The following is a 27,128-nucleotide window of genomic DNA, read 5'->3' as shown; positions in this document are numbered from 1 at the left end:
ATGTATACTTAACACCTCGCTGTTGTGATCAGGTGGCAATAAGCTACAGGAAGTGACTTAGACTAATTATTTTACCTGGATTTTTAAAATAAATGTGAACATTAAAGTGTGTTACGCAATAATCCAGAGGATACCAAAATGCCAAATGAAAACCCCATTTTCTTCTTTCTGATTTCAAGAGTGCGGAGCGATGCACGAGTACTTGGTGCTCAACAATTGGCATGAAAGCCTTGAGCTGTTATGATTACCGGCTGTTTTCTCTGCACGTCCTTTTCTTGTGCTTTTGCTTGATGCACAAAAGCTGTGAGGAGTGATGGCACCTACTGAAAGGTTCCTGTGCATTTTAATTAAGGTGGGATCATGCTACCAGGTAATAACTTTCAAAACAAGCCCTCCTAAATGTGTATGAGTGGATAGATGGAGAGGAGTTACAATGGAAGGTACAAAGGCCTGGTTTTCCATTGTTCCCTGCCAAAAAACATTGTTCAGCGAGCTCTGCTTCGACAGATTTGGAGACCCTAAAAATGCATCTCCTCACTTCGACTTCAAGATCAAACTCTCAGATTCCTGCCAAAAGTGTTGGAGTAAAACATTTTGAATAAATGAGCAGCATGTGTGAATAATGCGGCCTTGGCGGATGCCTCTCCGGAGGACTTTGAATGGAGGATGTGAGTGTCAGAGTTCAACACGCATGCAAGTAGCTCAGACATCTTTCAGTCACCGAGGAAACGTATATGTTCCACAGAGAGCTAAAAAAATGCATAGCAACAACTTAGTTTCTGTTTATTTATCTCTTTGGACCTCCGTTTGTTGCTGAAATCTCGAATAAATACATAAAAATAGGCTGCTCGGTCAATTGAATTGACATTCAGAGGCAACAGTGAGACCCTTTTTTATGACTTAATCAGATTTGCGGACTTCAGACCTGATAGAACAGGCCTGGCCAACCCGCGGCCCCCGAGCCGCATGCGGCTCTGCCTGGTTTCACGCGGCTCTAACGTTCATATCGAAGTTTGGGTTTGTGTTTTTTTAATGTGCGTGTTCGCTTCGCTTGAGTTCAATACGGTACCTTCGCCAAATGATGAAAATACCGCAAAGTTTCTCAGTTGGGACGAGATCTTTTGAGTAAACAATTAGTGTCAAGTTGGCCTTCAAAATGGCAGGAAAACCTGCACAAAAGCTTTGTGACTCGGTTCTGTGATCTACAACTGAAAAGGGCACAGATCGCATTCCTCGTTGCCCCTTTTAATGTGGAGCCGCACTGTTTGAAAGCCCCGCTAGCAACAGGTGAGGCTGCAGCTGATTGTCAATCTTTGTGAGGAGGACCAACTGAAACCTGCTTTAAGGGAAGGGGCCCATTGGGTTCTGGAAAAGTGTGCCAATGGAAAAATACCCCAATGTCAAACGGGCTGCGCTTATGACACTGTCAATATTTGGGTCAGCATACGTCTGTGAGTCTGTGTTTTCTACCCTGAAACACGTGAAACCAAAGCATCGATCTGTTCTGACTGACGCCCATGTGAAAGAACTGAATACAAGCCAGATTTGAAGAGGATTGTTCAAAGCAAGGAATGCCAGAAGTCCCACTAAGCAACATGCATAGTAAGAGAAAAATATATATTTTAATTATTATATTTTTGTTTGTGGACTTAGTTGAATTGAGAGTTTGTGTGTGTGAGACAGTACACACAATGTTCATTGTTGAAAATGACTGGCCCGTGGTCTGTAGAAGTCAAATTCTGTCATTATCATGTTGGTGTGTGACATTTACAATAAATCTGGCTAAGCAGAGGTCTGTGTGTGTGAGGAAGGGATGAGGAGATGCGGTAACACAGTAAAAAATGTGGCTCTTGGGCTCTGACTGGCTGGCCAGGCCTGTGATAGAAGATCTCTTATTTACTTGATGCTGATTAATTTTTTTTAACACGTGCAGTTGCCAAGGGACTAATTTATTCAAATAGAAATTAAGATTGCCTCGTAAGTGGGCCCAGCTGCTCCATTATGTGGCTCCAGCATCTTGCATTATATATTTTCACATCTTTGCCCAAAATTCCCATTTCTGTACTCGTAAAAAATCAGCGCTGTGAGCTCGTTGCTCTATGCTATAGTCCCCAAGAAGTGGAAGTGATTTATAGAGTTTATTGACAAACTGTTGGCCGTCAATAAACTAGTTAAAAAATAACGGAAGGAGGCGACGCTCATTTCTTTACTGCAGCTAACAGCCTTCACATACCTGCTTCTTCTTGGCGCCTCATTGAGACAGAACCTTTTTCTTAACTGGTGTCCAACAATGATTGTCAAAAGTGGGCGTGGCTACAGCGGAAAATCCAAAACATTGTCTCTTCGGCTGGCATGAAGATTCTACACTGCACAAATGGCGAGGAAGGATGAAACGCTCTTGACCACATCACATCATGCTTAAAAAGAGGCGCACTTGTGGCAGGATGTTGTGCACGCAGGAAAAACACCCTGACTCTGCGTGACAGCCGTCCTGCACTGGGACTGAGATGCTTTATCGTCCAGTCCACGAACAGGAGCTCCAAACCTGCTGCCGGTAACTGACTAATGGTTTTTCATCTCACCTTTTTAACAACTTTGCAGAAACGCGGCACGGCCCCATGTGCGGGATAAACTCACGCATTGCTATTTGTTTCTGTCTTTAGTTCCTCCTTCTACTGGTTGATCCGTTTGACAGAGAACACGCGAGGAGAGGCTGGTAGAGAATGTTACGAGCAGCCACGGTGACAGAACTGTGTTTGCTCGGAGCAGATTCTTCCGAGACTTTACTGAGGGAAGGAGGCCGAACCAACGAGAAGCTGACTGCTGAATCAAATGAGGATGTCTAGGAACGGGGTTGACGCAGGACGGGCCTGAGCGGGGATGGGTGACCCCAGAAGAGGACTAGAGTCGTCTGACCGGCCCACGAGACGATGAGATGCAGCCGGGAAAAGGCCCGATCGTCACTCCGCTCGGCGGGAGAGGCTTGCAGAGGATTCAACATTCCACCCACAAAAGGTACCTGATGGCTGCAGATGAAGGGTGGACGTGTGAAGCGTGGCGGGCGTGATTTCACAGCTGTAGAGTAAAGTGTAAAACAAAACTTCGTGGACGTGGGGTGTTGAAGTGACTTTACCAGTAGTCAAACCTCTTATAGCAGCTCATTACTGCAGAGGAATGTACTGCACATGAAAGGGGATTCATGCTATAAAAAGCCTCTCTACTCTTACGTCAGGAATGAGCGGCAGGTGGGATGTGGGGCGGAGCCTGACCAGTTAATCAATAGATTTTTGACACGGTTGTTGGGTTGTTGGGGAGCTATTTATCCTCATCTTCTGTCTCATCTTTTTAGCCACTTTATCCCTTTCGGGGTCCCGGGGAGGGTACACAAGGGCTGTTTTCTGCCTTTTGATCTGTAACCTTCCTTTATTTGTATGGAAATGGCCTCTAACCTCTCATTTGCCTACAGTGGTGAGAGAGAAGCTGAGGGAGCGGTTGAAAGTGCCGACGGTTTGTCTTGAGTGATCGCACAAAGGAGCGTCTCAGCACACAGCTTCACCCAGCTGGGGTTTCAAGTTCTGCCGAGTGCTTGTGTGTGTCTGCCTTTTATCGTTTATCTTAACAGTGAAAAGAAACTATTAGAATTCAACAAGATCAAGATCAACAGGATTTTGAAAGAAGATTCCATGCAGGCAGGAGGCAGTTTTAGCACACACACACACACAATGGTGGTGAAGGAAAAATCAGAGGAAACTAACAGTGTCTCAGGAATAAAACCATGGAAAACCTAAGACATACAAGAGGAAATTCATTATCTCAGCAGCCCAGTTATCTAAGGAAGGAACCAAGAGGGTTGGAGCATCTGCATTCTGTTGTAGCGTCCATGTGAGCTGTATCCCACCACTGGTGCTGCTGGGAGACCAGGGTTCAAATCCCTGCAAGCACATCTGTCCAAACTCAGCACTGATGGCACCAAAGTCAGAAAGGCTGCAGGAAGGACCCTCTGACTGGGGCCTGAAAGTGCCACAGGCTGGGAGGGCAACAAAGAATCTCCTGAGCTGGGGAAACGTGCAGTGGCTCAGCTTTTTGGGTCGTCTTATACGTGTGGGGCGACCTTCTCGGCTTTGGCACATCAGAACCTTATTTAACCTTAAAGCTTAAGAGTTAAAGAAGCTCACGTGTCTGTTTTAAGCTCTGACGACTGATAAAAGGAAGTAAAAGTGATTCTGAATACTGCTTTTGTGTTTCTTTTTCATGCGTGATTAGAAGAGGACTTTCTAAAGTTTCTTTTCATTTCATCCCCTCCCCTTGTCAGACTTTTCTATTCGCATTTATCAAAAATATCTGGCTTACAGTTAGCGGACAAAAAAGAAACGGAAGCCAGGAAAGAAAATGCATTTATTCATTGGGAACTACGCAACCATTGGGTCTCAAATTAAAATTCAGTTAATGATAAAACCACGCCCCCTCCGCCGACCTTTAACCCCTCAACCTGAACTTTTGCCCTAAAAACCAAGTCATGATCCTCACACAGTCCTTTGATTTTGTGAGGACCAGCCAAAGACGTCACTTCCCAAAAATGTCCTCACTCACATGACCAAGAACACACACGTGCACACAAACACGCACATTCCGGCACTGTTGTGGTCTTTGAAGAGGAAGAGGAAGAGGAAAATCTCTGAAGAAGACTTGTATTTAAGTTTTAAACAATCCACACATTTTGCTTTGCCGCCCCCACCAGCTTGTGTTGGCTTCCAGTGTCCGATGCTGCCTGAACGATTCCCAGTGGGTTCTCCCAGAATCCATGTAAACAAGAACACACACTTGCAATAGTTACGGCCTCCCATGACCGTTGACGTAACAACTACCACAGATGTTTCAGTGTTTTAGCCAGTGCTCGTGTTCCAATCGGTGCTCTAATTAACACTTAAACGAACATATAAATTCCAATAACAAGCTAATTTGGCCTGCAGCTTTATTTGTAATAAGGAGAAACAAGTCTTTAATTATTACAATTTCATTTCAGTGAGACTCACGTTTGCTCTGGGCCAGGCCTGCTTCTCTAATCTTCAAATGAATACCACAATTACTTATTAGAATTCATCATTACTGCCATTTGGCCAAACCATTTATGCGTTTTAATATTGATTTCGATTTGCTGTGATTGTTATTACACCCACTTTCTCTACCAACGTTTCTGGACTGGGAACTTTTAAAATAATAACAATGACGCTGCAACTTTAGTCTGATTTTTATTTCACATTTCCACCACAAGCAGCGAACCAGTTAAGTTTCGAACAAGAGTGCAGATGTACACAATTACAAAAGACCTTTCTGGAGGGAAACGACATTCTAAAACACAAATATACATAAATACATGTAACATAAGCTCATCCAACGCACATGACACCTCACATCAAGGGAAGTCTTTCGGCATTCAGACTGTCTGAAGGAGAAAATGATGGAATTTCGCACTTGAATATGACAGAAAATCCTCGAAATATCAGCGCAACTTCAGATTCGTTGATTTCTTTTATGCCGCAGTACTCAGTGGAAAAACACTTTGCCAAATCTGACCTTGAGCAATCCGTGCACATACTGATCTCAGCTAAAGTCAGTGTTCTGCTTTGAGAAGGGCCATTATAAATCATTTATATCAACATTGTGCTGCGTTTCTGCTCCTCGCAGGGATCGAACCTTTGATGGTCTCGCACCAGAGGAGGGATTGTGCATCTCAATCGTTTCCATCCAAAAGAGCAGCTTGGTCGAGTTCACGAAGAGAAAAGGAGGTGTGCGATGACGGGGGCGAGCGAGGCAGACGCAGCACACGACAACCACGTCACATCGATGACTGGTGTACACCAAGATCTTCTCAAAGCCTTTGATGTTGCAGGGTTGTTGCCTGTTGTCTGTTGACCTCCCCCATGCTGGCCTTTCATAAGCAGACCATGATTTCACCTTCCAACAGCACCCCCCCACCCCCCCCCCGACTTCTGCCAATTTTTAAGTGCAGATTCCATGTTATAAAACATCAAAATTCCTGAAATGAGTGTTTTAAGGGATTAGGAAGCTATTCTGTCCTCTTGACAAGCTGAACTCCTTACTCACTATATTTGGTAAACAGGAATTTTTGAAATCTTAATACAATAATTAATGAGAGGGACAGTCGAGCAGAACAATTCCCCGTTAGCTATAGGAGTCTGTGCCCACTGTGGGGGAGATGTACGGAAAAACAGGCGCAATTATGTGGAAAATGATGTGCACTAAGGTTCCCTAACCTGTTAGAAACCTGAGGTTAATTTCCTTTTTTTCTGAGATAGGAAAACCTGCGGGGATGATGCTCACGCTAATTAAAAAGGATCCATCCACCTACCGTCCAACAAGACACCAGTTTAGATGGAGAATATGACACAAAAGAAGTGGCCTGTTCGTGATCTGTGGGTTTAATCGTATAAATGAGTGTCATTGTATTTATTATTCATTTCGTGAAAGAGGTGCCAAAACATGCAAATGCGCCTCTTCAGAGCCGAGCTGCGGTTGTCAGCCCATGATGCCTTTGAGCATTTAAGCAGGCACCAATTACAACTAAGCAAAGCACTTTCACACAAACACGAGCTTCACGGTCATAACAGTTAACTTTAAATCGTTAAAGCTGTGTAAATATTTGATGCCTTCAACAATATACGTGAATCAAAACCACGTGAGTCACTCGGTTTGATTAAAAGGGATATTTTGATGCTTTTACTTCCAGATGCAGATTGCAGATGTGGAGATTTTCATCCATTGTGGGTTGTTTTTTTCCTTCCCTTTAATGAATTATTGCAGCTATTCTGAGCCCACATTGGACGGCCTCATCTCGCCAGAGGCTTCATCCTGCTGAGGCTCTTGGGGCACCATTCTCACACGCACGCTGCCCTCATCGGTGGTGCTGGGGTTGACACGGACCTTCCGATGAACCGGGCGTACGGCTCTGAGAAGCTGCTTCCTGAAGGTCTCGCTTTGCATGATGTAGAGGAACGGGTTTATGCAGCTGTTGGCATAACCCATGCTTATGGCTATGTTGTAGGCGTAAGAAAAAGCCAGGCTTGGATTCTGCACCCCTAAGTGGACCAGTTGGAGAACATAATACGGGGCCCAGCAGATGAAAAAAGCCAGACAAATCATCACCGCCATCCTGGTGACCTTTCTGGTCCGCACCCTTAAACTCCGTGGGGGCAGCGGCGCCACGCTGGCTGACATGTGCTGCAGGATCTTGAAGAACACCAAGCAGATGACGGCTAAAGGGAGAGCGAATGCCAAGAAGAACTGGTACAGCGTAAACCAGTATGTGTCCGAGACCGGGTTTGGCAGGAGGAGGGCGCAGGCCACCGAGCCATCCGGCAGAGGCATCAGGCCCGCGTACATCCACACGGGAATGATGGTGAGCACAGACATGCCCCATACCAACCCGATGACCAGCGCCGCCACACGTGGCGTGCGGATGTAGTTGAAGCGAATCGGATGGACCGTAGCCAAGTACCGGTCCAGCGTCATCGCAGTGAGGATGTAGGTGCTGACGATCTGACTGTTGGAATCAAGAGCGGTGATGACTGTACACATGACGCCACCAAAATGCCAGGTGCCGTTACCCAGCAACTGGTGGATTAGGAACGGCATCCCTAGGAGAAACAAGAGATCGACAACAGACAGGTTCAGGATGAAGATATCCGGAACCGTCTGCTTCGCGTGACACTTGGTCTTTTGCACGATGGTGTAGATGACAGCGGAGTTCGCCACGATCCCGAGGAGACAGATGATTCCGAAGATGACAGGAAGGACGGCACTGCTTTGAGGAGTCCCCTCTGCAGCTATTGACACAAAAAAGGAGAAGTTTTTCCAGAAAGAAACTCTCATTTTGTAATTTTTTCCCCCATTAAAGCAGTTTCAATGTCTGAAGCCCTGGATGACCATTGCATGCTTACGTAAGCTAGAAATATTGCTTTATCTGGGCAGATGCGTTGTCAGATGGACTCCTGCATGAAAGGAAGTACAGGATGCAGGATGGAAATGGATAAATGATCCTGAAAATGAGAAGAGGTGCTGATTTTACTGTGTAAATTTAAAACAGATAGACACAATTAGGAGTATAAACGTCGAGGATCGATTATTTATCCCAGTCAATGGTTTTAGAAAACAGTCATTCACAAAGTAGAAATCTACAGGCTGACGGATGGAATCGTGAGGGATGCCAGAGAATAGAGACAAAAAATACCCTTTTTGTGTTTTAAAGGGGCTTAAACGCGGTGTCATGTATTAGATCATATTACCGGCTGATCAACCTACTTGTTGCTGTTGATGAATTTGCGTCCATCGAATTGGAGTTATTTAAAAAATCCATCGGAGAAAAAAAAAAATCCCAAAAGTTAACGGCTGTTTCCTGCTGGCTGGAACCCCTTCTTCGGTTGTTTTAAGGACCACGGTTATGACGCGGACATTGTTTCCACCATCTGTTGCGAGGCGCGCGTAAAGGCTGCGACTGTATCTTCTGTCGGTGATGGTGCACACTGCGCTGCAGGTGTCGGTCAACATCAGGAACCATCCAGTGTGAGGTGGAGGATTCTACTGTGGAGGGAGGGGATGCACATGTAATAAACTGGTGGATAAAATCAGTCTTTTTGAGCAGTAAACGCTTAAGCCCAAACGTAGGAAAGGAAACAAATAATGACATGATGTGATTTCTAAAATGTGCCGTTGGCAGTGTTAAACAGAAACCCTGTTACTTGCAAGGTTAAATGACAAAGCCACGCGATGGGTTTAACTTTTTCTAGTTGGCCAAAGTAGTGGCCAGTTTCCGGCCACTAGGTGGCGGTATTGTGCGTCGTACGGATTTGGAAACATAACTGGACATTGATTAAAAGTGCAGGCATGCTTCTCTTTGAATGGATGTATGAATAGGTACTGAGCCTGTGAGCGGAGTTAATCAACACTTTCAGGCACCCTATTTCTGTCTAAATGAAAGCATTTGGCATTTCACAGCTGCTGTAAAGGCAAGGATGATATTAAATGGGTTGTGTACACTTTGGGTGGCATTTAAAATATTCCCTGGTGCTCAGGATGAGAAGTGTTGATAATAAAATGGTGTGTCTGCGCATTTTTTAAACTTTTTAAATTTTACCTCAGGAGCAGCTGATCATCTGACCTGAGGCACCGGGCAGTAGCATGTTGGGATGGAGCAGCTCGGAGAGGTGAACAGGTTCATTTCTTGCAGCCATCGGTGTCTTTGTGCTGTTCAAGGTTCGGTTCCTCAATGGACCTGTGTAACAAGCCCACAGTGCTTGTGCTTTGAAATTCAGCATGCTATCTATTTTTAATGTGGAGTCTGCAGATTAAACATCTTTTTTCTTAAGACTGCAGGTCTCCTCGGGGGCCTGGGTCTTTATCCTTGGACTTTAACATGGCTGCGGCACTTTCAACCTTGAAGGTTTCTTTGCTTGAAATGACCTTTATTAACTAGTTCATCCTAAAGCCTCTAATCTCATTAAGCTCAATTTGCATCAGTTTTGTACCTTTTTAGATACTTAAGACCTCTTATGGTTGGTAAAGCAAATGAGATCCTTTGTATGATGACAACATGGGCGCGTTGTCCTTCAGCAGAGATTAAGAGGATCAAGGGAAAATATCCAGTTTCAATCACTTAACATTGTTCATTTCAACCAAACTTTCATAGTTTCAACGTAGTTCCATTTTACTTTCCTACCCAAAATTCCAGTTTGCTGCGTGTTGTATATATTGCATGAACAATGTGGTGCAACTGGTTCTTTACAAGTAGCACTAAAAATGACAAACTGTCCGCTGCTTTAGGCACCAGCAGCAAAGAACCTCTGACACTAGCTCAGAGGAAACACGGTGTGAGTGCGAGAGGCTTGAGATAAATAGCAGAGGGTTCTGTCTCTGGTGCGCACAGATCATGGAAGGATGGAACCCAGCACCCACCCTGTGAGCCTCAAAGGGTAAAGAAGAATAGTCCAGCTCTATCTGATCAGAGGTTGTCAGCCAGTCTGACTGACTGGATTCATTTTCTCCTCAGCTGGATTTCTCCAGATATCCTCTTGGGTTTTGTTGAGCATACATTTACACAGAGATCTATAATCACACTCAGATACCTCCAGTAAATGAGCCAAACAGGCCCGACCTGTTTGGCTCCTTATCTGTTTACGGTAATCTTTTGTAAAAACTCTCTTGGATCGCCCGAAGGTATTCACACACATATCCTTTGACTGCTATCTCTGTGAGATAACACACTCTCCAGCACCTTTCCCTAACCCTACCCATCACAACTGGACCTCTGACCCGAACCTAAACCCCAAACTTCCCTCACCCTTAAAACCTTAAGGCAGGCTTCTCAAGTGGTCCTCACTTCCCAAAAATGTCCTCACACACACACACACACACACACACACACACACACCACACACACACACACACACACACACACACACACACACACACACACACACACACACAATAATCCTGGCCAGCTCTTGACACAGGTTTCCTCCTCTACATTCAGTCTGAAAGCACAACCTTCTAGTGGGTTGAGACGAGGTTCTGCACAGACTTCTGCACCGCAGGCGTCGGAGTTCCACTCATTTGTGTGTGTTGTTTGTAGATACAGGTGTTGTCTCCATGGAAGCTAATGCCCTCCACGATTTCACAGCAACATCTGAGGATGAGCTGAGCTTTGAGAAAGGCTCCATCGTCAAGGTACGCTGTTCTCACGTACGCTATAACCTCATTTGACTTAAGATGCTGTTTAAATTATTCCATTTTCTGTGACCATGTTGTGTTCATGTTGGTTATCTTTCGCATCCCCCGACCAGAATCATAGTTGACTATCTGAGCACAAATATGCTGGGATGATTTTGGCCTCGGTAACCTTCTGGATTTGAAAAAGATAATAGGTGCGTGGAATAAAAGAAAGACACAATATTTGAGCTGCTGCAATTAAATTTGATTCAATTTGCGATGAGATTTTGGAATTTGTGCTCTGTTCCGTTTTTACATAATTAGGTGTTCATGGGCGGCGGTCTGGAGGAGATGAGGGGGATTCAAGCCCATAATAACTTGGGAGGTGTTTTTGTAGTAGGGTACTGCTCAGGTATCTTTTGAGGTTCCTACCGAACCCAAAAATGCACAACGACTCACTCAGGGATAGGCACCCTGCCCCTTGACCCCAAAAGGTCAGGAAAAGAATTGCCTGTTGGCAATGAGGGGCTGAACAGGGAGAACCTGCTGGTCCACTCCATGGGCAGAAGCGACGATGACGGAATAATAATTAAGTCTGCCGCCTTCTGCAATTAGCGTGACGAGCCAGATATGCGGCAGTTTAAGTTGGAAATTCTGGAGAGATTTCTGCATGTTGTTTGTCTTTCAGGAATAGGGAATAGGGGACATTCACCTCTTTTAAATTAGAGACCAAATCAAAGTACTGAAAAAGAGTGGATGAGCAACATCAGCAGGGAAGCTGAGCTTGTTATCAGCACGACGGTGTTGCCCACCGCCATCCCATTAACTCTTCTGAGATTGCCTCACGCCAGTCACTAAAATAAACTATTACAAGCTCGGCTTCCATTAAGCCCCTCGAACGACAACCGAAAAGTGAAGAAAACAAAGACGCCTTAATTGCAAATGTTACTGTTTGGCTGCATCCATAACAGGAAGAACTAATGTCCATAATGATCATCTAGATACCTGCAGAACACGTGGGTTGAGAGGACATCACCACTGACAGCTGAAGGACAGATTTAGAACACTGTTGCATAGGAGAAGCAGCTTAAAACTACAACAAACTCCAGCTATTTAGTCCACCCTAGTGTTTATAAGTGCTTAAAACTGGGCGTTATTGTATGTGTTACCCTTCCCTCTCTGCAGATCTTGAAAAAAGGCCCCCACTGGCACAGGGCAGAGCAAGAGGGAAGAGAGGGCCTGGTTCCAAACAACTATGTAAAGATGTTACCTGCACCGTAAGTCACTAATGTTTCGATTTGTAATGACAGACAGATTTCTGTTCAGCAAAAATCAACAATGTGAACACGCTGACCCCAAATGGGAACATTTGTTCTTGGAATATTATATATTCATTGCTTTTCCTGCAAATTCTTGTATGTGTGTGTTTTTTTATTATTTGGAGTCCTGTTATTATTGAAGCCAGATCAGCTGAGACCAGATGCTGCTCCAAGTTGATGAGGTTTATTACTCAAGTGACAATCAGTGACGGGGCTTTTTACAGATGGTTCAGCCCAGATGTGACCAAGGACGAAGCCGAGCGATTGCTGCATCTGTACCCGGAGGGCGGGTTCATCATGCGGGAGAGTCAGGGCACTTCTGGGGATTTTGTCCTTTCTGTCAGGTCACTCCTGGATTTACATCTCCATCATAATACACTATAATAAAAATAATAGTAACTCAACATTTAAACCATCACAATGGAGTCAGTCCTGTAACTCCAGTCTGGGGGGGAGGGGTTGTTTTAGAGATGTGTTACTCAACAACTGAGACACAACTCCTGCCTGTTATTTTAAAAGACAGGGAGGCTACAAACGATAGACGTGTGATAGACGTGCAGTCCATGACCACAGTCGTGGGGAAATACTGCAAATATTACCGGGGAACTGTTGGCAGTTAAAAGCAACAGTGTATGAAACTGGTTCCAATGGCTTAAAAATTATCTAATCTCTAGTAATGATCATTTCCTTCATCTTTCAACAATCATTGATTTTTGTCTTTTTTTTTTGTCCAACTCAGGTTTAAAAATGGTGTCCAACATTTTAAGGTGTTGCGCGATGGCGCAGGAAAGTACTTCCTTTGGGTTGTAAAATTCAACTCCCTAAACTTGTTGGTGAACTATCACCAAAAGAGTTCGATCAGTCGGACTGAAAAAATCTTCCTCTGTCTCCCAGATATGGTCAGACTCAGAAACACACACCACACACCCGCACCAATGCGAGGTGCACATCAACATTTATTCCATGTGAAATCCACGTTTTTAAGTAACTATGATTTTGTTTTGTCCATAAAGTGCACGGCGGTGTTTGACTTTGATGGAAAGGAGGCTAATGAGCTCAGTTTCAAAGCTGGAGATTGCATCGTGGTCCTGGAGAAGTCACACGCTGACTGGTGGAAAGGATCATGCAACGGAAAAGTCGGAGACTTTCCCCGCACCTATGTGAAGTCCACTGAATATTAAGTCATTGGAAAGGCTGTGTGAGTTGAGACATCATGTACCAGAGGGGGGGAAAGAGGAGAGATGAAGGTGGTAATGAAGTGTATTTCTCCTAGATGATTAGTGTCAGCAAATACCCTGCAGCCAGTTGGGGTTTTGAACGCTACTTTTTAAATTTTAATCAAATTTTCAACCACTTCTGTCTATTTTTGCTGCTCTTTTCAGTGCTGCCTGTTGAATGTGTAACATGTATGAATTATTCTGTTTTGCTGTATCTGGATCTGGGTGGCAATTTTTGGCGAACTAACTGATTCATTTCTCTATATTGGACTAATAAACCATCAAACGAGTGGAAAAATGTCAATTCCTAATTAGAATCACACATACTGAAAGGAAACATTATAACAAAAGCATTTGTAACATGCTCAAGTTTTGACCAGAACACTGGCAGTAATCAGAATAGACAAATACTAATTGGCTGTCATTTTTATTAAAACTCTGTAACATATTTTTTATTGAGTTCAAAGAAAGAAAGAAAGAAATATTTGTCCTCCAAGTTGGAGCGTTGACACGTTTTATCCGACGGTCATGGAAGGCATCAGGAGTCACGCGTTGCGTTCACGTACAGCCGCAAAATGGCGGATGATGGAGAGTCGCTGGAGTCCTGGCTCAGTAAGTTACGCTTAATTTCCCCTCCGAAGTTTAGTGATAAAAAGTGTTTGTTATCAACAGCTTGTCTTGATACCACTAAAAAAATATGGCGAAAATAAAACTGTCCTTCGTTAATCAGACTTTGAACTTTCGTTCAATATTCGCAGACAGCTGCTTGTAAGTGAAATTATTTTTCTTTTCTTTGTAAATAATCACTTCAGATGTTTTTGTGCGAGCTTAGTCTGATGGGCCTGAAATGTGCACAAAAACCTAAAAACCATATTGATTGTAAAACCCCTCATCCTGGGTATTATTTAGTGCGGATTCTTTCTGGACTTCTGGTGTAAACGCTTGAGGCGTCAGCTGCGTTTTGTGCAGTTTGCTGCAGGAATTGCAGCAGCAAAACCAAACGGGGCAGTTTAACAAGTCGATTCATCACAGAAAAAAGTGTGGAAAAACGATGAAGCTGAGGCCTGTGTTGTTGCCTGGCGAGGACGAGCAGAGCTGTCTGTGTGCAGATATGTAGATCATGTCTCAATCTTACAGACAGAGCCACCAACCCTTCCAACAGACAGGAGGATTGGGAGTATATCATGGGATTCTGTGACCAGGTCAATAAGGAGCTGGAAGGGTACGGTCACATTGTTTCAATTCATGCATTCTTGCTTAAGTTCCACTCATAATGTGGCGTATTGTGTTAAAGGTTGTGTTGTGGAGGAAGATTTGGTTTTGGTTACTTCTAGGTCATTGATTTTGTATTTTCTGAATTCTTTGGGTTTATTTTTCAGCCCCCAAATATCTGCTAAACTTTTAGTTCACAAAATCCAGAGTCCCCAGGAATGGGAGGCTTTACAATCATTAACAGTATGTATTGCCCTCCTGTTTTTACTGCCTTATTATATTAGAACATTCTGCATAGCACCAAACTAATGATGCATTCATGCGCGCTCTTTGTCTTTGCAGGTTCTTGAGGCTTGCATGAAGAACTGTGGGAGACGATTTCACAATGAAGTTGGGAAATTTAGGTTTCTAAACGAGTTGGTTAAAGTCATTTCACCCAAAGTACGCGACCTGATTCATTCACCCCGTGTTTAAAAGCTGCTTGGATTTCTGTGCGATATGAATGGATGCGTGAATCGGTGTTTAGTGTCACTGGAGGTTTGGCTTACATCTGTTGTTGTTTAGTATCTAGGTGATAAAGTATCAGAGAGAGTGAAGCTTAAAGTGATAACTATGCTGCACAGCTGGACAGTGTCTCTACCCGACGAAGCAAAGATCATTGAGGCGTATCGCATGCTGAAACTACAGGGTGAGAGAGGTGACCCGTCACTACAAAACAGTTCAAAAATTGACACACGACATGACAATGACGTCCAAATATACAACGGGACTCTTTGTTTCATCATCTTGGATGCAGCAAATCAGCATTTCCGAGGTGCCTTCTCTTTTTTGTTGTCCTTTTTAATGTTAGGCGTTGTGCTGGCTGACCCTGAAGTCCCTCTTGATGCTGCTTTAGTCCCGCCACCTTCCCCGCCATCAATCAATCCTGTGTTTTCTGATGAGAAAAAGAGCAAGGTAACAATGTGTAGGGAAACTTAAGCCCCTCTTGACCCCTGATGTGATTAACCTCAGAGTCTCACTGAATGTATATTTAGGGTGGACGACAATGCATCTTAGGATGAAGCTTCTCACTTTAAAGGGTCTCATTTCTGGTGTTTAATCACAAACCGTCACTCTGGTGGCTCCACAGAGATTAGCCGAGCTCCTGAAGAGCAAAAAGCCTGAAGATCTGCAGGAGGCCAACAGGTTCATCAAAACCATGGTCAAAGAGGTGACTTCATCTAAACCTGTTACATGCTAACTTCACAGCTGGGTTTAGGAGCTAAATCGGGCTCTGCTTCAGGAAATATCTGCATATAACTAATTGAACATGTAGGTGCTGTGACCAACAGTCTTACAGCTGAACTTATGGCTGCGGGGTGTCGTCTTATTTTGCTGTTTATTTATCTGAATGGAGTTTCTCAATTTGCACATGAGAAAATGTAATTACATTTCCCCCCCAGTTAATCCCCATCTTCAGCAGTTTGTCCTGTAATCCTGGTGCCGCTGGCCCTCTGGGGTGTTTCCGGGATGGGGGGGGGGGGTCGGGTTGCCACCTGCTTGCTTTGGGAATTGCTGCAAGGATTCTGTCCCTATTGATAAAGCAAATCTGTCTCTAAAAAAGTGCCCCGCAACGGACCACAAATGTAGTTTCTTTCTCTCACTTTGATGTTCCAGGATGAGGTGAGAATGCAGAAGGCATCTAAACAAAAAAACACCCTTGAAGCCGCTGACAGATGCGTCAATCTTCTCAATGAGATGCTTGCACATTTTAGCCCAGAGGGGTCCACTGACGGAGACAAGGAGCTGCTTAAGGTTTGGCACCCATGGTGACGCCGCTTCCATCTTTAAGGTGTGACCATTTACGTAGGTGGATTTTCTCCAGGAGCTGTATGATGATTGTGACAAGCTGAGGCAAACAGTGATTCACCTGGCGACTGAGAGTGAAGATAATGACAGCAGCTTGGGTGAGCTTTATACGCACGTATAAGAAAAAAAACAAAAAACAACAAGATCCACTCAGACCACAGTTTCCTGCAAAAACATTCTGCTCGTGTGGTTCCTAAATGTATCGCTGCGGGAAAAGTGTGTGTGAAATGCAAATGTGACATTTTAGAATGCATTTAGGCGACATCCTGCAGGCAAGTGACCACCTCTCCCATGCCATTAATTCCTATGAGAAGATCGTGGATAGAAAAATGGAAAGGACACCACAAAAACGGGCAAGAAAAGGTAGGTTTTGTTGGTGGTGTGGTGTATTTGTGTTGCTTCTGTGGCAACGGTAGCATCCTAATGATGTCTGAATGTCACTGGCTGTTTCCGAAACCACCCCCTGTACCCTACATAGTCCACTCAATAGTGTCCGAATTGTTAGTGAGCGTCGCTGTACCCTATGTAGTGCACTCAATGTATCCCACAATGCACTGCGAAAAGTAGTGTACAAGCGAGCGCCCTAACTCGGAAAATGTATCCCATCAGCCTTTACGGTATCACGTGATTCCGACGGGATACATTTTTTAACGTAATTTCTACTGTGCGGTTTGATATATGAAATTTTTGGAAATAAGATTTTTTTTTCAGTAGGGGTCCAATATGATCATCTTAAAATATTAAAACATAAATGTGTAAAACAAAAATCAATCAATCTTCACTGATCCCCACCGCCCCTCAATTAAAATTGTTCTTCGGAATCGCCTGTTCCTCACCAGGCGACAGAATCTCAGGAAAAGAATATTTACAAAGATGAAAAGTAGCTCTGATCCATTTTTTGATGGAAAATTGCTTTATTAAATGTTTTCTCTACAGCGGAATATGACTTGAGAATGTGCCATCACCTCTTGGCTTGAAAATGTCAATGACACTAATTATTTTAGGTAATAAGTAATTATTATTGTATTATTATTGACATTAATATTTCATTGTATTATATAAAGTTAATTATAGGGTAAAATATTGCATTTTCATAAAATGACCGCTGAACGTATTTCTGATGGGTTAAAATAATTAAATGGACCTGGCCACTTTTCCCGGCGACCGGTTCCTAATTATTATGCGACACCATGACGTCACTTTACGTGCGCTGAAAATGACGCCCTTGTCCGAATACTAACTTTAAATTGAGTGCACTACGTAGTTCACTCAATGTCCCCCATGTATGAATCAGATGCTGGATCAGTATTGGCAACAAAAGGTGAAAATGAGCTTTGGAAACATTGATTTTTGTCTCCTAAACACTGCTGTTTTTTGTTTTTTTTAATTTCCTTTAATTATTTAGTTGGTAAGCTGAAATTCCACATGGATTTTCGGCCGTGTTAAACTTCTGTACCAGATTGACGTCAGCACCGGTCGAGCAGTTTCGTCTTTTTCTACTGATAAATAAATATAAAACATTGTCCTTGGTTGTTTGTGTATGTACTGCTATGACAGCAATGCTGCTTACAAATGGTCACAAAATAAGTCCAAGTCATAGTTACGGCCTTGACAGCGAGAGTGTTTGTTTGCCAACTTGATATTGGGACACAGTGTTCCATTAGCTGGCTGAGATGTCTTTAGAGGATGAGACCTGAGTAAAAAAACAGAAAATAATGAGAAATGTTTCTTATAGCTCTCTGTTTAGGAGTCTTGGAAGCTGAAAGTGTACTTTCCAGGGGCAGTGAGCGAGTAGCTTGAGGACTTGTGCAGAAGTTTGTCACTTTTTTTTGTCAATTCCTCATTTTTCACCGCTTAGGGCCCAGCTGCACGCAGAGCTCTGACATCCTGATCGACCTGCTGGATGTGGACGTCCAAAGCGTCTCACAAACTCAGCAGCAAACTCCAGCATCCTCAACATCTCCCCCCACGGACCTGTGGGGGCTTTCTGCCACTGAGCCTCACCTTTCTGGCCACAGCGCCCCCTCTGCTGCACCCTCCCTGCTGGACGACGAGCCGCTGTCTTTAAGTAACGTATATTTTTAGCAGTTTACCAAGTTTTCCAAGTTGCTCTTCATATGAAGTTACAAGATTCCGGTTTCTGTCCAGGATTCCTGGATATTCCTGCTGCACGTAACCCAGCACATGTCAACCAAAGCAATCATATTCCAACTTCACAGGTATTTATATCAATAACGATGTATTTCTGTTCATTTGAGCTTTTGATGATTAATACTGTAGATATAATATTTAATAGCTTTTTCTTTGGTTGTTTTTTTTTTTTTTTTAACCAGGCGTTACCAGCATCTAATCAAGACGTGGACCTTTTGGACCTCTCATCTTCGGTTCCTGCTTGTTCTTCACCTTTACTTTTCGCAGATGTTCATGCAGGCCCCCCTGTCCCTCCGCCACAGCTCTTCTCTTCTCCTGGAGTATCTCACACCACCTCGGCCTCTTTAAATCAAATACTGCAAGACCTTGATTTGTTGGATCTGGGCAGTTCCACAGCGTGCGTAATAAGTTGTTCTTTCTGCTGATAATCATCCCCCAAGAACAAAAATCTGAACGTTAGCACTTAAAATATCCAAGAATCTTGATGTGAGACTCATCGTAGCATTAGCCTTGACAGATAAACAGGAGAAAGGGGGGTGTTTATCCCTCTTAGTTGGTTTATTAGTATGTTTTTATGGATCTTTTGGGGCAGGAGATGAGGCTGGATGAAGGTGCTGATCACATGACTTGTTTTCTCTCTTCCAGCATCACCACGACACCCCTCCCACTCATCAGGGACACACAGGCAGCATCTACAGCCCCATCTGCCAAGACTCACGAAGATTTCTGCACTCTGCTCCACCCGACAGCCACCTCCAACCTCCCTCTAATCCAGCCTACCTCCTTCTCGGGACAAGAGACGTCCCTCAGTGATGTCTTTGTCCCTTTGAGTGACATCAAGCCAAGTGAGCGAAGGGATCTGCAGTGATTCTGAGACACGTGTTGTACTTAGAATGTAGATCATTCATTCTGTGGAGAACGGGTCACACTGTGGGAACAATGGTGGGAGGTCACTACTAATGACCTCTGCGTTGCACTTCAGGTCAAATGCGTCCCGTGATGGCGTGCGACAGAAACGGGATCCGCTTTCTCCTGCATTTCGCCACCGACTGTCCAGCAGGCAGACCAGATGTTCTGGTGATAGTAGCATCTATACTTAGTACAGCCCCCCTGCCTGTGAGGGACGTGGTCCTGCAGGCTGCGGTGCCCAAGGTAACGACCCCTGCCGCGTGCTTGACGTGTGCGGCTGCATGTCGACTTATTCGTGTTGACAGACGTGAGCACGTTAAAATGAGAGTTTTTAAATGTTACTGAATCGGGCTGCTGCTGTGCTAATTTTATAGATGATGAAAGTGAGACTGCAACAGCCCTCGGGTAGAGAGCTGGCTCCTTTTAATCCCATCCACCCCCCTGCTGCCATCACACAGGTCATGCTACTTGCTAATCCTCTAAAGGTAGGCCTTGCTTTCTTTGTCTTCTTTTTCTTTTAAGTTAAGTTTCTACTGCTTCAGACCTGACTTCAGCTTTGGTTCTCTAAATGTCTTTTTCCTGTAACCAGACAGTCAGCCTGATAACCTTTTGTGTTGTTTGGGGAGGGGGGGGTTGTGGTTTATGGCTCATCTCAGCCGCTCAGGACAACTCGATGACACATCCCGAGGACATAAACATAAAACTTGTGCTAATTAAAGCGCACGGTTTTCAAATATTCCAGTCCAGCTTAGAAGTGAAGCACTTTAATCTTAGCGCTACGGACATAAAGGACAATATTTCTATCGCTAAAAATTAAAAGAGTGTGTGCGCACGTGCGTGTTTTACAGGTAAAAGTTCGGCTGAGGTACAAACTCACGTTCACTCTGGGAGCACAGTCATGCACAGAGGTCGGAGAGGTGAATGAATTCCCGACTGCTGACACTTTGGGCGCACTACCGGACAATTCCGAAAGTCCTAAAACTGGTTTTGAAGGAGGTTGCCAAGGTCAACGTTTAGTTCTGATGAATGACAACACATGGAACTGTAACCACTGATCAGTTTGTTAAGGATCCCTGTAATGCTCTTATTTATTTTTGTATGTTCTAACTTATTTTGGGCTGGGGGGGGGACGCACTGCTTTAACAAATGCACGTCTGTTGAATCACAGTAGGTGCACCCCTGCTCATCTTGGTCGTGCATGTGAAGAAATGTGCAACGGTGTCTTAAGGACGTTTGTTTACATATTTATGCTATGAATAGTTTCTGGGAGCACTTAACCCTGTGTTGCTCGACTATATGTGGATTTTGGAGCTTTTACTGTATTTTGAATTCTTATCAAGAATAAATATCTGTTAGCTTATTAAAAAGACATCTATTGTTGTGTGTGGAAGAAATAAAGACAAGTTTGGCGTGTTTATATTAAGATAAATGTTATCAACATGTTACTGAGCTCATTCTTGGAAAGAGAGCAGCAGAGAAAAATCTGGGATTTATCTACATCACCAACTGCATGTTGGGCTTCTTTGGTAGTAAGTTTGGGTTTTTTCCATTTTAAAATTGGACTAAATAGGGAGGACAATGAGCAAATCATCCGGAAAGTGGCTTTAAGCTCTTTGTTAGATGGCTCATGCCTCTTGGCAGAATAATGAAATGTTGCTGTGAATAGCTGGAGAGGCAACTATCATTTACCTTCCCACCTGCTGGCTGTAAAATTGACTTCAATTTCTATTTCTCATTTTTCATTCCAGGTAATTTTCTGTTTGTTTGTGTGTTATGGATTATGTATCACGCTGTTGCCTCTGCCTGCAATGGTAATGAACAGAATTCATTTAGTTCAAAAGCTTTTGCCACCTTTGACAAAACCAGCTAATTTTGAGCCTTGCTCTCATAAATTTGCAGCTCCCTGAAACATTGCTGGTAATTATTATTTTAGATTATCATTACGGGTGTTTTTATTTCTGTGCTGTAATTTACATTCAGGTATTGAGCCTCTATTAAAGAACAGTTTGGCAAAAACATAGTAAATCTTCTTTAATACAAACCGCTGCAGAATTGTATGTAAGTGTAATTTACAATGATCTTCGCCTTTAGAATATAAACTGTCAATGAATTATTTGAAAGATGAGAGCGAGTTTTGATCATTTGACCAGACTCCTCCGTGGTCGAATTCAGCAGCAATCGATCTGAAGCAGGACCGGAAATAGTTCGATTTTGCTTCCACACGATAAGCTTTATATGACAACTCTAATCAAATTTTGGCCCAAAAAATAAGACGGTTTTAAACACAGCTGATCCAGCCTGACGACGTATACAATGTTGTTTATTTTATAGGATTTGGGAAATTGTTGGTATCGTTGCCAGCTAATCTAATGTGATTTTATTTTGAAATCCTGCCGGAAGCTCCTGTCTCGGCTTGGCTCCGTTGGACTGGGATCGGACTCAGAAGCACCAGCGAGGACAGACAATGATGAGGCGATAAAATACTGATGTGAAAGTGTCATTCTCGTATACATCCTTGAGAATCCTAGACATTTTACGGGTTTTTTTTAAGAAAAATGACGACGACCACGACATACCAAGGCTTGGAGCCCGGCTCTAAAAGCAGTTCCAGGTAAAGGCGTCGCTTGGACTGTTGTGTAACCCGTAATTTTGCCACAAATGCAGCATCCTGCTCGATAAAGGTCATCTTTCCAAATGTGACACTTCTCCAGCACCCACCCATATGATATGTATCCGTTTGGAAGCGTGAGCGAGCGCATGGCAGCGGCGCAAGGATGCTTTGTACCACACCTTCCTGTGGTACAAAGATGATGGACCGTTCCTGTGTTTTTATTCACGAAGCTAGCATCATACTACACGTGTCCTCCCTTTTGTAGCTTGTGCAGCTACCAAACCTCCAGGAGCAGATGATTTCCGCAGGGGTTTGCGGTGCCTGAGCGCTGCCTCTGTGCGCCTTTCCTCTCGCATCCGTCACTGGGGTTGGGTGGGGCCCGGGGATAACCGCTCCGTGAGGTGAGATTAGCAGCAGAAAGACATCCTCCTCCGGCCAGCATCCTGCTCCATCTGCCTCCATCCGCCTGTCATCCGAACCACACGTCCATGTTTATTGCAAACCTCGTGTATTCAGCGAAATCATCATCCTGTGTGTTCAAAATGCACTTGATCCTTTTTTAAATGACTGAATTACCACTGCGCTGATATACATATTCATGTCTTAAAATGCAGTAGTACTTCAGCTGTTTCGTTTTAATTGACCCCCCCCCCCTAACTTATGCATACATGTATGATACATATACACGTCCGCTGAATGATAGATGTTTATTGTTCTGGTCTTCAGCCTCTCTCGTGCCTGCTTTTACCAAAGACCCCACACTATCTTCTACCCCAACACTTCCTCCAGGAACCATGTGAGGACAGCTAGGAGACATAATCCAGCCAGCGTGTCCTGGATGTCCTCAGCTTTACGTACCTGAAAGATAAGGGGATATGCTTTTGGAGACAGAGGTCTAAAATGCTGTACTTGGGCCCTCTCTCACATCTCAGGGAAAATAATGGAAATGGTCCATCAAGTAAACACTGGGAGAAATAATGGTCTGGGCTGAAAGCACTTATATGTTGTTAATCATTGCTTTATTCTAGCAATAGCATTTTGCGCAGGAGTCTTAGTTTTCTGCTTCCATTGTGTTGCTGAACGTCTCTTTCATTCCAGGGTTTTGCGCCCTCCTGGCGGTGGCTCCAATATCTCACTGGGTGCCGATGAGGAGAAGCCTCCTGTCCGGAAAAACAAGATGGCCTCCAGTGTCTTCGCCGAGCCAGAGGACCCCTATGCCAATCGTAGAAACAACCCTCCAGGTACAATTTGATTTATCTCCAAATTTCCAGTTCACTTTACAATGTAGAGGAAAAGCGCAAGACCTGTTTTTAAATTACCACAAGGGGGCGCTGTTGGGCCGAATTCAATCCTTTACCTCCCAAGATCCCTCTGTTGTCTATTGGGAATTGGGTTGAGGAGTGGAAGGTTTTTGGTTTGAGCCCCAGTGCACACACCAGGTGGAAGGTGTTCTGGTTGTAAGGCCCAGAACACTTTCAGAGCACTGCCAAGGTACCCTTGAGCAAGGAACAAACCCCACAAATGCTCATTTAGGGCCCTGCGATGCGCTGGCGACTTATCCAGAGAGATACGAGATCTCCAATGATCCATCACGGCTGGTTTCAATACATAACCTTTTCCAGCTTAATCGACTAAGTTGTGTAGAATGTCATCACAAGATCAATTTTGAAATGACAGTTTTATAATTTACTCGGCGATAACTACTGTATCGATTTTTAGGGCTGAACACACAGGTGCATTTGCGCTTTTTACTTCTCTGACATTTCTTCTCCCACATCGACTTAAGATTTGACCTTTGTTGCAGCCTGAAAAAAGCCTCGTTTCGGCTCATTTCCCTCCGGAAAGCACATTTATTTCCAAAACACAGTTCTGTTGCTGACTGAACCTTTGACCTTTTTCTTTATTTACCGCATTTAAGTTTGTGTTCTTCAGCATGTTGGAACCGTCCATCGTTATTTAGGAAATGCGATGGTGTTGTAAGGACTTGTCCTTTTTCCCACCCCATTTGGAATGTGGTTAACTGTTTGATGGTGAGTAATAAACAAGCTGGGACTGTTCAGGGATTTTCATTTTCTCCTGGTTGTGTAGTTTAGCCAGAATACAGATTGACAAGAGGCGTCACTCCCCCATGTAGCACATCTAGGAAACACAATTACTGTGCATGTTTGTTAGACTTCCATTTAAAATAAATATGAACATTGTAATTATATTAATGTCAAAGGAGACAGAACTTCACAATTTTTCCACTTCTCTCTTCCGTCTTATTTTCTATTTTAAATACTATGAGGAAGAGCTGACACAATGGCCCCACAACAGCCTGAAAAGGAAGTTAAGCCATCCTCAAGTCAGAGGAAAGTACCTCTGGTTTTATTCTGTCACATTGGCTTGTTTTGTATCTTCCTTCCTTCCAGATTTATGCTTCTGCATCTGCTTAGGGAGGTCATCTTCTGGGGACCAGCTTTTTCTTTTTGCTCTGCCCAGAGAGGGTCGCAGACCCTACAAAGACCAGGGGAGCTGTGGTTGGTTCGTCAAACGACGTACTTTCCAGTTCTCCTTTCTCCGTCTTTACTTTGCATTGTATCGTAACTTGTATCATTTTGGCCAAGGAGATTTAAATTTGTTCGCTGTCCATGTAAAGTAAACAAAGACTCCCGGTCATAAAGCCCCTCAGCCCTTAGAGCGTCCCGACATATGGAACGCCTCCTCTGTTTTCCTCATTTCTTGCTCGTAGAGTTCTTGTCTGGCTCGGGAAATCGCTCAGCCAACCGGGCACAAAGCATTATTGATAAATCCCAACTGTGTCGGTAACAGCAGGCTGCGGAGAGCCACAATATTTCCCTTAGAGAACGCAGACATCACATCCGCGGTGTCGTTCCTGTTCCAGGTGGGAAGCCCTCCGGAGTGCTCTGCGGTGAGTCGTCCGCCCCCCTGAGGAGAGGTGGGAATCCCACCCTCAACCACGCGGCAGACACCCCCGTCACTGTAAGAGATGAGCCCAAAGACGACTCGTGGATGAGAAGTACTTGAAATCTAACAGCAGATGTGTTTTGCCGTTTTTTTGTAGGATGGAGAGAGTTCGGCTCAGAATGTCGGTAAGTTTGTAGTGCAGATTGATTCTTGTCAAGTCAGCATTTGAAAAGCTGAGCGTCTTTTTCACGACACAAGGGCACAAATATAAGGGAAAATGCTTTTTTAACCCATTCTGTCGGGTTAGTTATGTGCTCGGTAGACCAGTAGGTAGCTACCCGGAGGGCCAAAGTCCGTGTGTGCTTATGATGTGACGTGGCAAACAAAACCTCCGTCTTCTAAATCCAAAATCATCAAGCCGCTCTCATAAATATCCCAAAAACGCCTCCCATGTGTGGCTGACTTCTCAGCTCGAGATAAACACAGGGCTGTAGGTCTTGTTTTCCAGCCTCTGTTACTACTGTTACTACTGATATGTGTAGCTTGTGGTAGCGCAGCGTAGCTGTAGCGCGTACCGTGGAGGGATATTAACGAGCTCAGTAGCTCCTGTTATTGGTCAGTATTATTAGCCCTGCCTGTGTCTAATTTAGTAGAAAAAGTTGCTGCTGAATTTTCTTAAAGAGCGTGAGTTGAATTGGGGTCTAACCTAGAGTTATGCCCTTTAAATGTCCAAGTGCTCTTGAAAATTCGGTTCCGTTGTCTGGATAGCGTGTTGATTCTCTTGTGTGTCTCCATATGTCCTCAGAAAACAGCGTTGAGCCCGAAAGTGTCCCAGGACAGCCGGAGGAGGCTCCTCCGGCCGAGGATTCAGCTCCAGGTCTCCCGGGCGGCCGCAGGAATCCCCCCGGGGGCAAATCCAGCCTCATCCTCGGCTGAACTGCAGCTAGTTCACCCCCCTTACATCTGGTCATCTCTGAGCCTTATTTCTCCCTCTCCCCCAGCCATTTGTGTGTACCACAGGAGTCGTATCAGATGTGGGACTGACAGAGGTCTGGTCCGCATCCTCAAGTGCATTGTTTTGATACCTCTTTCTTGAAAACGGTTTTGTACTGTTTTTATTGTTTTATTTTGATGGAAGCACTTTATGTATTTGTATTCATGCGGTCCAGAGTCTGCCCTTTGTTCCACCATCCTTAAGGGGTAAGGATCACATTTATTATTGCCTGATTACAACCTGCCCCCCCCCCAGCCTGTATTACAGCAGCTCTGGCTGAAGGTGACGGTACGGCGGTTTCCAATAGACAATGGCAGAGCTTTCACATCCCCCCGTCCCACAGCACGTCTTTCTCGTACTGTATTGAAATGGTGTCGGTTTTTTTAAAATTCATCAATCAATTGTGTATAAAAAAAACAAAAAAAAAACAACCTGTTGCATGAGTTTAGGATATTTCTGCTAAACCAAACTGGCCCCACGCTGAGCCTGGCAGCGTCTTGGTTGCACACTTTAGTGCCAAAACTCCAGGTTGTTGCATCTCGAGGGCCAGTAGAGACTGGTGGAGGGTTGCTTATCTCCGTAGATTTTACCCACGATGCATCTGGGTCTCAGATGAATTGAAAATTCTAAAGCTTTGAAGTCAGACAATGCCGGCAAGTGGCGATTAGATCAGCGAGGATGTGACCTTGTGTGTGTTTATCCACATTGTTTTCCCGCCCCAGTTATTCCAGAGCATGCTGGTTCCATACCCTTTGTTGCTTTTATCGTTTTTGGTTTTTCTTTCGGATTAAAGTGACCTTGTGACAGTTCAGCCTCTTTCACCTCGCCCGTCTGTTCACGACCCTCCTCAAGCTGAGGACTTTGCGTCTCTGTCACCCAGCCGCGGTGCACGATGCGCGCCGGTCCGAGCGTTTCAGATGCGTAGCCGGAAACGTCCAGCCCCGCGGCGTCTGTTTTTAATGTATCTGATCGATTGCCTCATTCCCGTTGCTGCAGAAATCCGAATTCCAGAAATGGCACAAGTGGAAACGAACAATAAAAATGTCATTCCGACTGTGTCTTGCTGTGTGTTTGTCATAACCCAGGTGGGGGTCGTGGGCCTGGTTCTGGTTGGGCCTGGGTTTCAAAACTTGAAACCACTAATGAGAAAACGAGAGAAGGGTTTTATTTCAAAACCATCTAGAAAAAACTCATCATTGATGGGCCACAAAGCCATCGCCCATCTGGAAAACTGGATT

General features: G+C 44.3%; 4 protein-coding genes and 1 long non-coding RNA gene across 10 annotated transcripts; 4 read left to right on the top strand and 1 right to left on the bottom strand.

The window, feature by feature from the left end:
• Nucleotides 1-2,373: 2,373 nt before the first annotated feature.
• On the top strand, nt 2,374-7,202 carry LOC130526751 (uncharacterized). Its single transcript, XR_008950851.1, has 4 exons — nt 2,374-2,554; nt 2,664-3,015; nt 6,823-6,988; nt 7,064-7,202. It is a non-coding gene; the product is annotated as an uncharacterized LOC130526751 (long non-coding RNA).
• On the bottom strand, nt 6,391-8,769 carry mchr1a (melanin-concentrating hormone receptor 1a). The gene is made up of 2 exons (XM_057034621.1): nt 8,320-8,769; nt 6,391-7,844 (listed from the first exon to the last, which is right to left on the bottom strand). Exons 1-2 carry the CDS (start codon nt 8,372-8,374, stop codon nt 6,823-6,825), a joined length of 1,077 nt encoding a protein of 358 aa, XP_056890601.1. The 5' UTR covers nt 8,375-8,769; the 3' UTR covers nt 6,391-6,822.
• Nucleotides 8,770-10,512: 1,743 nt separating this feature from the next.
• On the top strand, nt 10,513-13,581 carry grb2a (growth factor receptor-bound protein 2a). Of its 4 annotated transcripts, none has more exons than XM_057034626.1 (5): nt 10,516-10,755; nt 11,908-11,999; nt 12,266-12,385; nt 12,781-12,940; nt 13,055-13,580. In XM_057034626.1, exons 1-5 carry the CDS (start codon nt 10,663-10,665, stop codon nt 13,220-13,222), a joined length of 633 nt encoding a protein of 210 aa, XP_056890606.1. In that variant the 5' UTR covers nt 10,516-10,662; the 3' UTR covers nt 13,223-13,580. The 4 variants fall into 4 exon arrangements, with proteins under 4 accessions (XP_056890608.1, XP_056890606.1, XP_056890609.1 ...); XM_057034627.1 differs by having other exon boundaries at nt 10,522-10,740; nt 13,055-13,579; XM_057034628.1 differs by lacking the exon at nt 12,266-12,385 and having other exon boundaries at nt 10,513-10,755; nt 13,055-13,581.
• A 221-nt stretch (nt 13,582-13,802) lies between these two features.
• Nucleotides 13,803-21,503, top strand: gga3a (golgi associated, gamma adaptin ear containing, ARF binding protein 3a). 3 transcript variants are annotated; one of them, XM_057034593.1, is made up of 17 exons: nt 13,803-13,870; nt 14,396-14,480; nt 14,638-14,713; nt 14,813-14,911; nt 15,035-15,158; nt 15,321-15,424; nt 15,600-15,680; nt 16,127-16,264; nt 16,335-16,416; nt 16,577-16,681; nt 18,177-18,386; nt 18,467-18,537; nt 18,652-18,866; nt 19,115-19,314; nt 19,452-19,621; nt 19,753-19,863; nt 20,227-21,503. In XM_057034593.1, exons 1-17 carry the CDS (start codon nt 13,834-13,836, stop codon nt 20,431-20,433), a joined length of 2,115 nt encoding a protein of 704 aa, XP_056890573.1. In that variant the 5' UTR covers nt 13,803-13,833; the 3' UTR covers nt 20,434-21,503. The 3 variants fall into 3 exon arrangements, with proteins under 3 accessions (XP_056890573.1, XP_056890575.1, XP_056890576.1); XM_057034595.1 differs by lacking the exon at nt 13,803-13,870 and adding an exon at nt 13,882-14,026; XM_057034596.1 differs by lacking the exons at nt 13,803-13,870; nt 14,396-14,480 and having other exon boundaries at nt 14,692-14,713; nt 15,094-15,158.
• Nucleotides 21,504-21,775: 272 nt separating this feature from the next.
• On the top strand, nt 21,776-26,943 carry jpt1a (Jupiter microtubule associated homolog 1a). Its single transcript, XM_057034630.1, has 5 exons — nt 21,776-21,989; nt 23,088-23,230; nt 24,874-24,971; nt 25,054-25,081; nt 25,702-26,943. Exons 1-5 carry the CDS (start codon nt 21,934-21,936, stop codon nt 25,830-25,832), a joined length of 456 nt encoding a protein of 151 aa, XP_056890610.1. The 5' UTR covers nt 21,776-21,933; the 3' UTR covers nt 25,833-26,943.
• Nucleotides 26,944-27,128: the final 185 nt, after the last annotated feature.

Source organism: Takifugu flavidus, chromosome 6, assembly GCF_003711565.1.
Source record: "Takifugu flavidus isolate HTHZ2018 chromosome 6, ASM371156v2, whole genome shotgun sequence".
Lineage (NCBI taxonomy): Eukaryota > Metazoa > Chordata > Actinopteri > Tetraodontiformes > Tetraodontidae > Takifugu > Takifugu flavidus.
Note: the sequence above shows the minus strand (reverse complement) of the source record. Positions and strands in the feature narration are given on the sequence as shown.

Bases quoted from the DNA above. Each gene is read 5' to 3' on its own strand.
- grb2a (XM_057034626.1), top strand. From the start codon at position 10,663: ATGGAAGCTAATGCCCTCCACGATTTCACAGCAACATCTGAGGATGAG. The intron at 12,000-12,265 runs GTAAGTCACTAA...GGCTTTTTACAG, and splicing joins GTAAAGATGTTACCTGCACC to ATGGTTCAGCCCAGATGTGA. The intron at 12,941-13,054 runs GTCAGACTCAGA...TTGTCCATAAAG, and splicing joins TCCTCTGTCTCCCAGATATG to TGCACGGCGGTGTTTGACTT.
- gga3a (XM_057034593.1), top strand. From the start codon at position 13,834: ATGGCGGATGATGGAGAGTCGCTGGAGTCCTGGCTCA. The intron at 15,159-15,320 runs GTGAGAGAGGTG...TTTTAATGTTAG, and splicing joins TCGCATGCTGAAACTACAGG to GCGTTGTGCTGGCTGACCCT. The intron at 16,417-16,576 runs GTGAGCTTTATA...GAATGCATTTAG, and splicing joins AGATAATGACAGCAGCTTGG to GCGACATCCTGCAGGCAAGT.
- mchr1a (XM_057034621.1), bottom strand. From the start codon at position 8,374: ATGGATTTTTTAAATAACTCCAATTCGATGGACGCAAATTCATCAACA. The intron at 7,845-8,319 runs GTAGGTTGATCA...TTGTGTCAATAG, and splicing joins AAATTCATCAACAGCAACAA to CTGCAGAGGGGACTCCTCAA.
- jpt1a (XM_057034630.1), top strand. From the start codon at position 21,934: ATGACGACGACCACGACATACCAAGGCTTGGAGCCCGGCTCTAAAAGC. The intron at 23,231-24,873 runs GTACAATTTGAT...TTCCTGTTCCAG, and splicing joins TCGTAGAAACAACCCTCCAG to GTGGGAAGCCCTCCGGAGTG. The intron at 24,972-25,053 runs GTAAGAGATGAG...GTTTTTTTGTAG, and splicing joins CGGCAGACACCCCCGTCACT to GATGGAGAGAGTTCGGCTCA.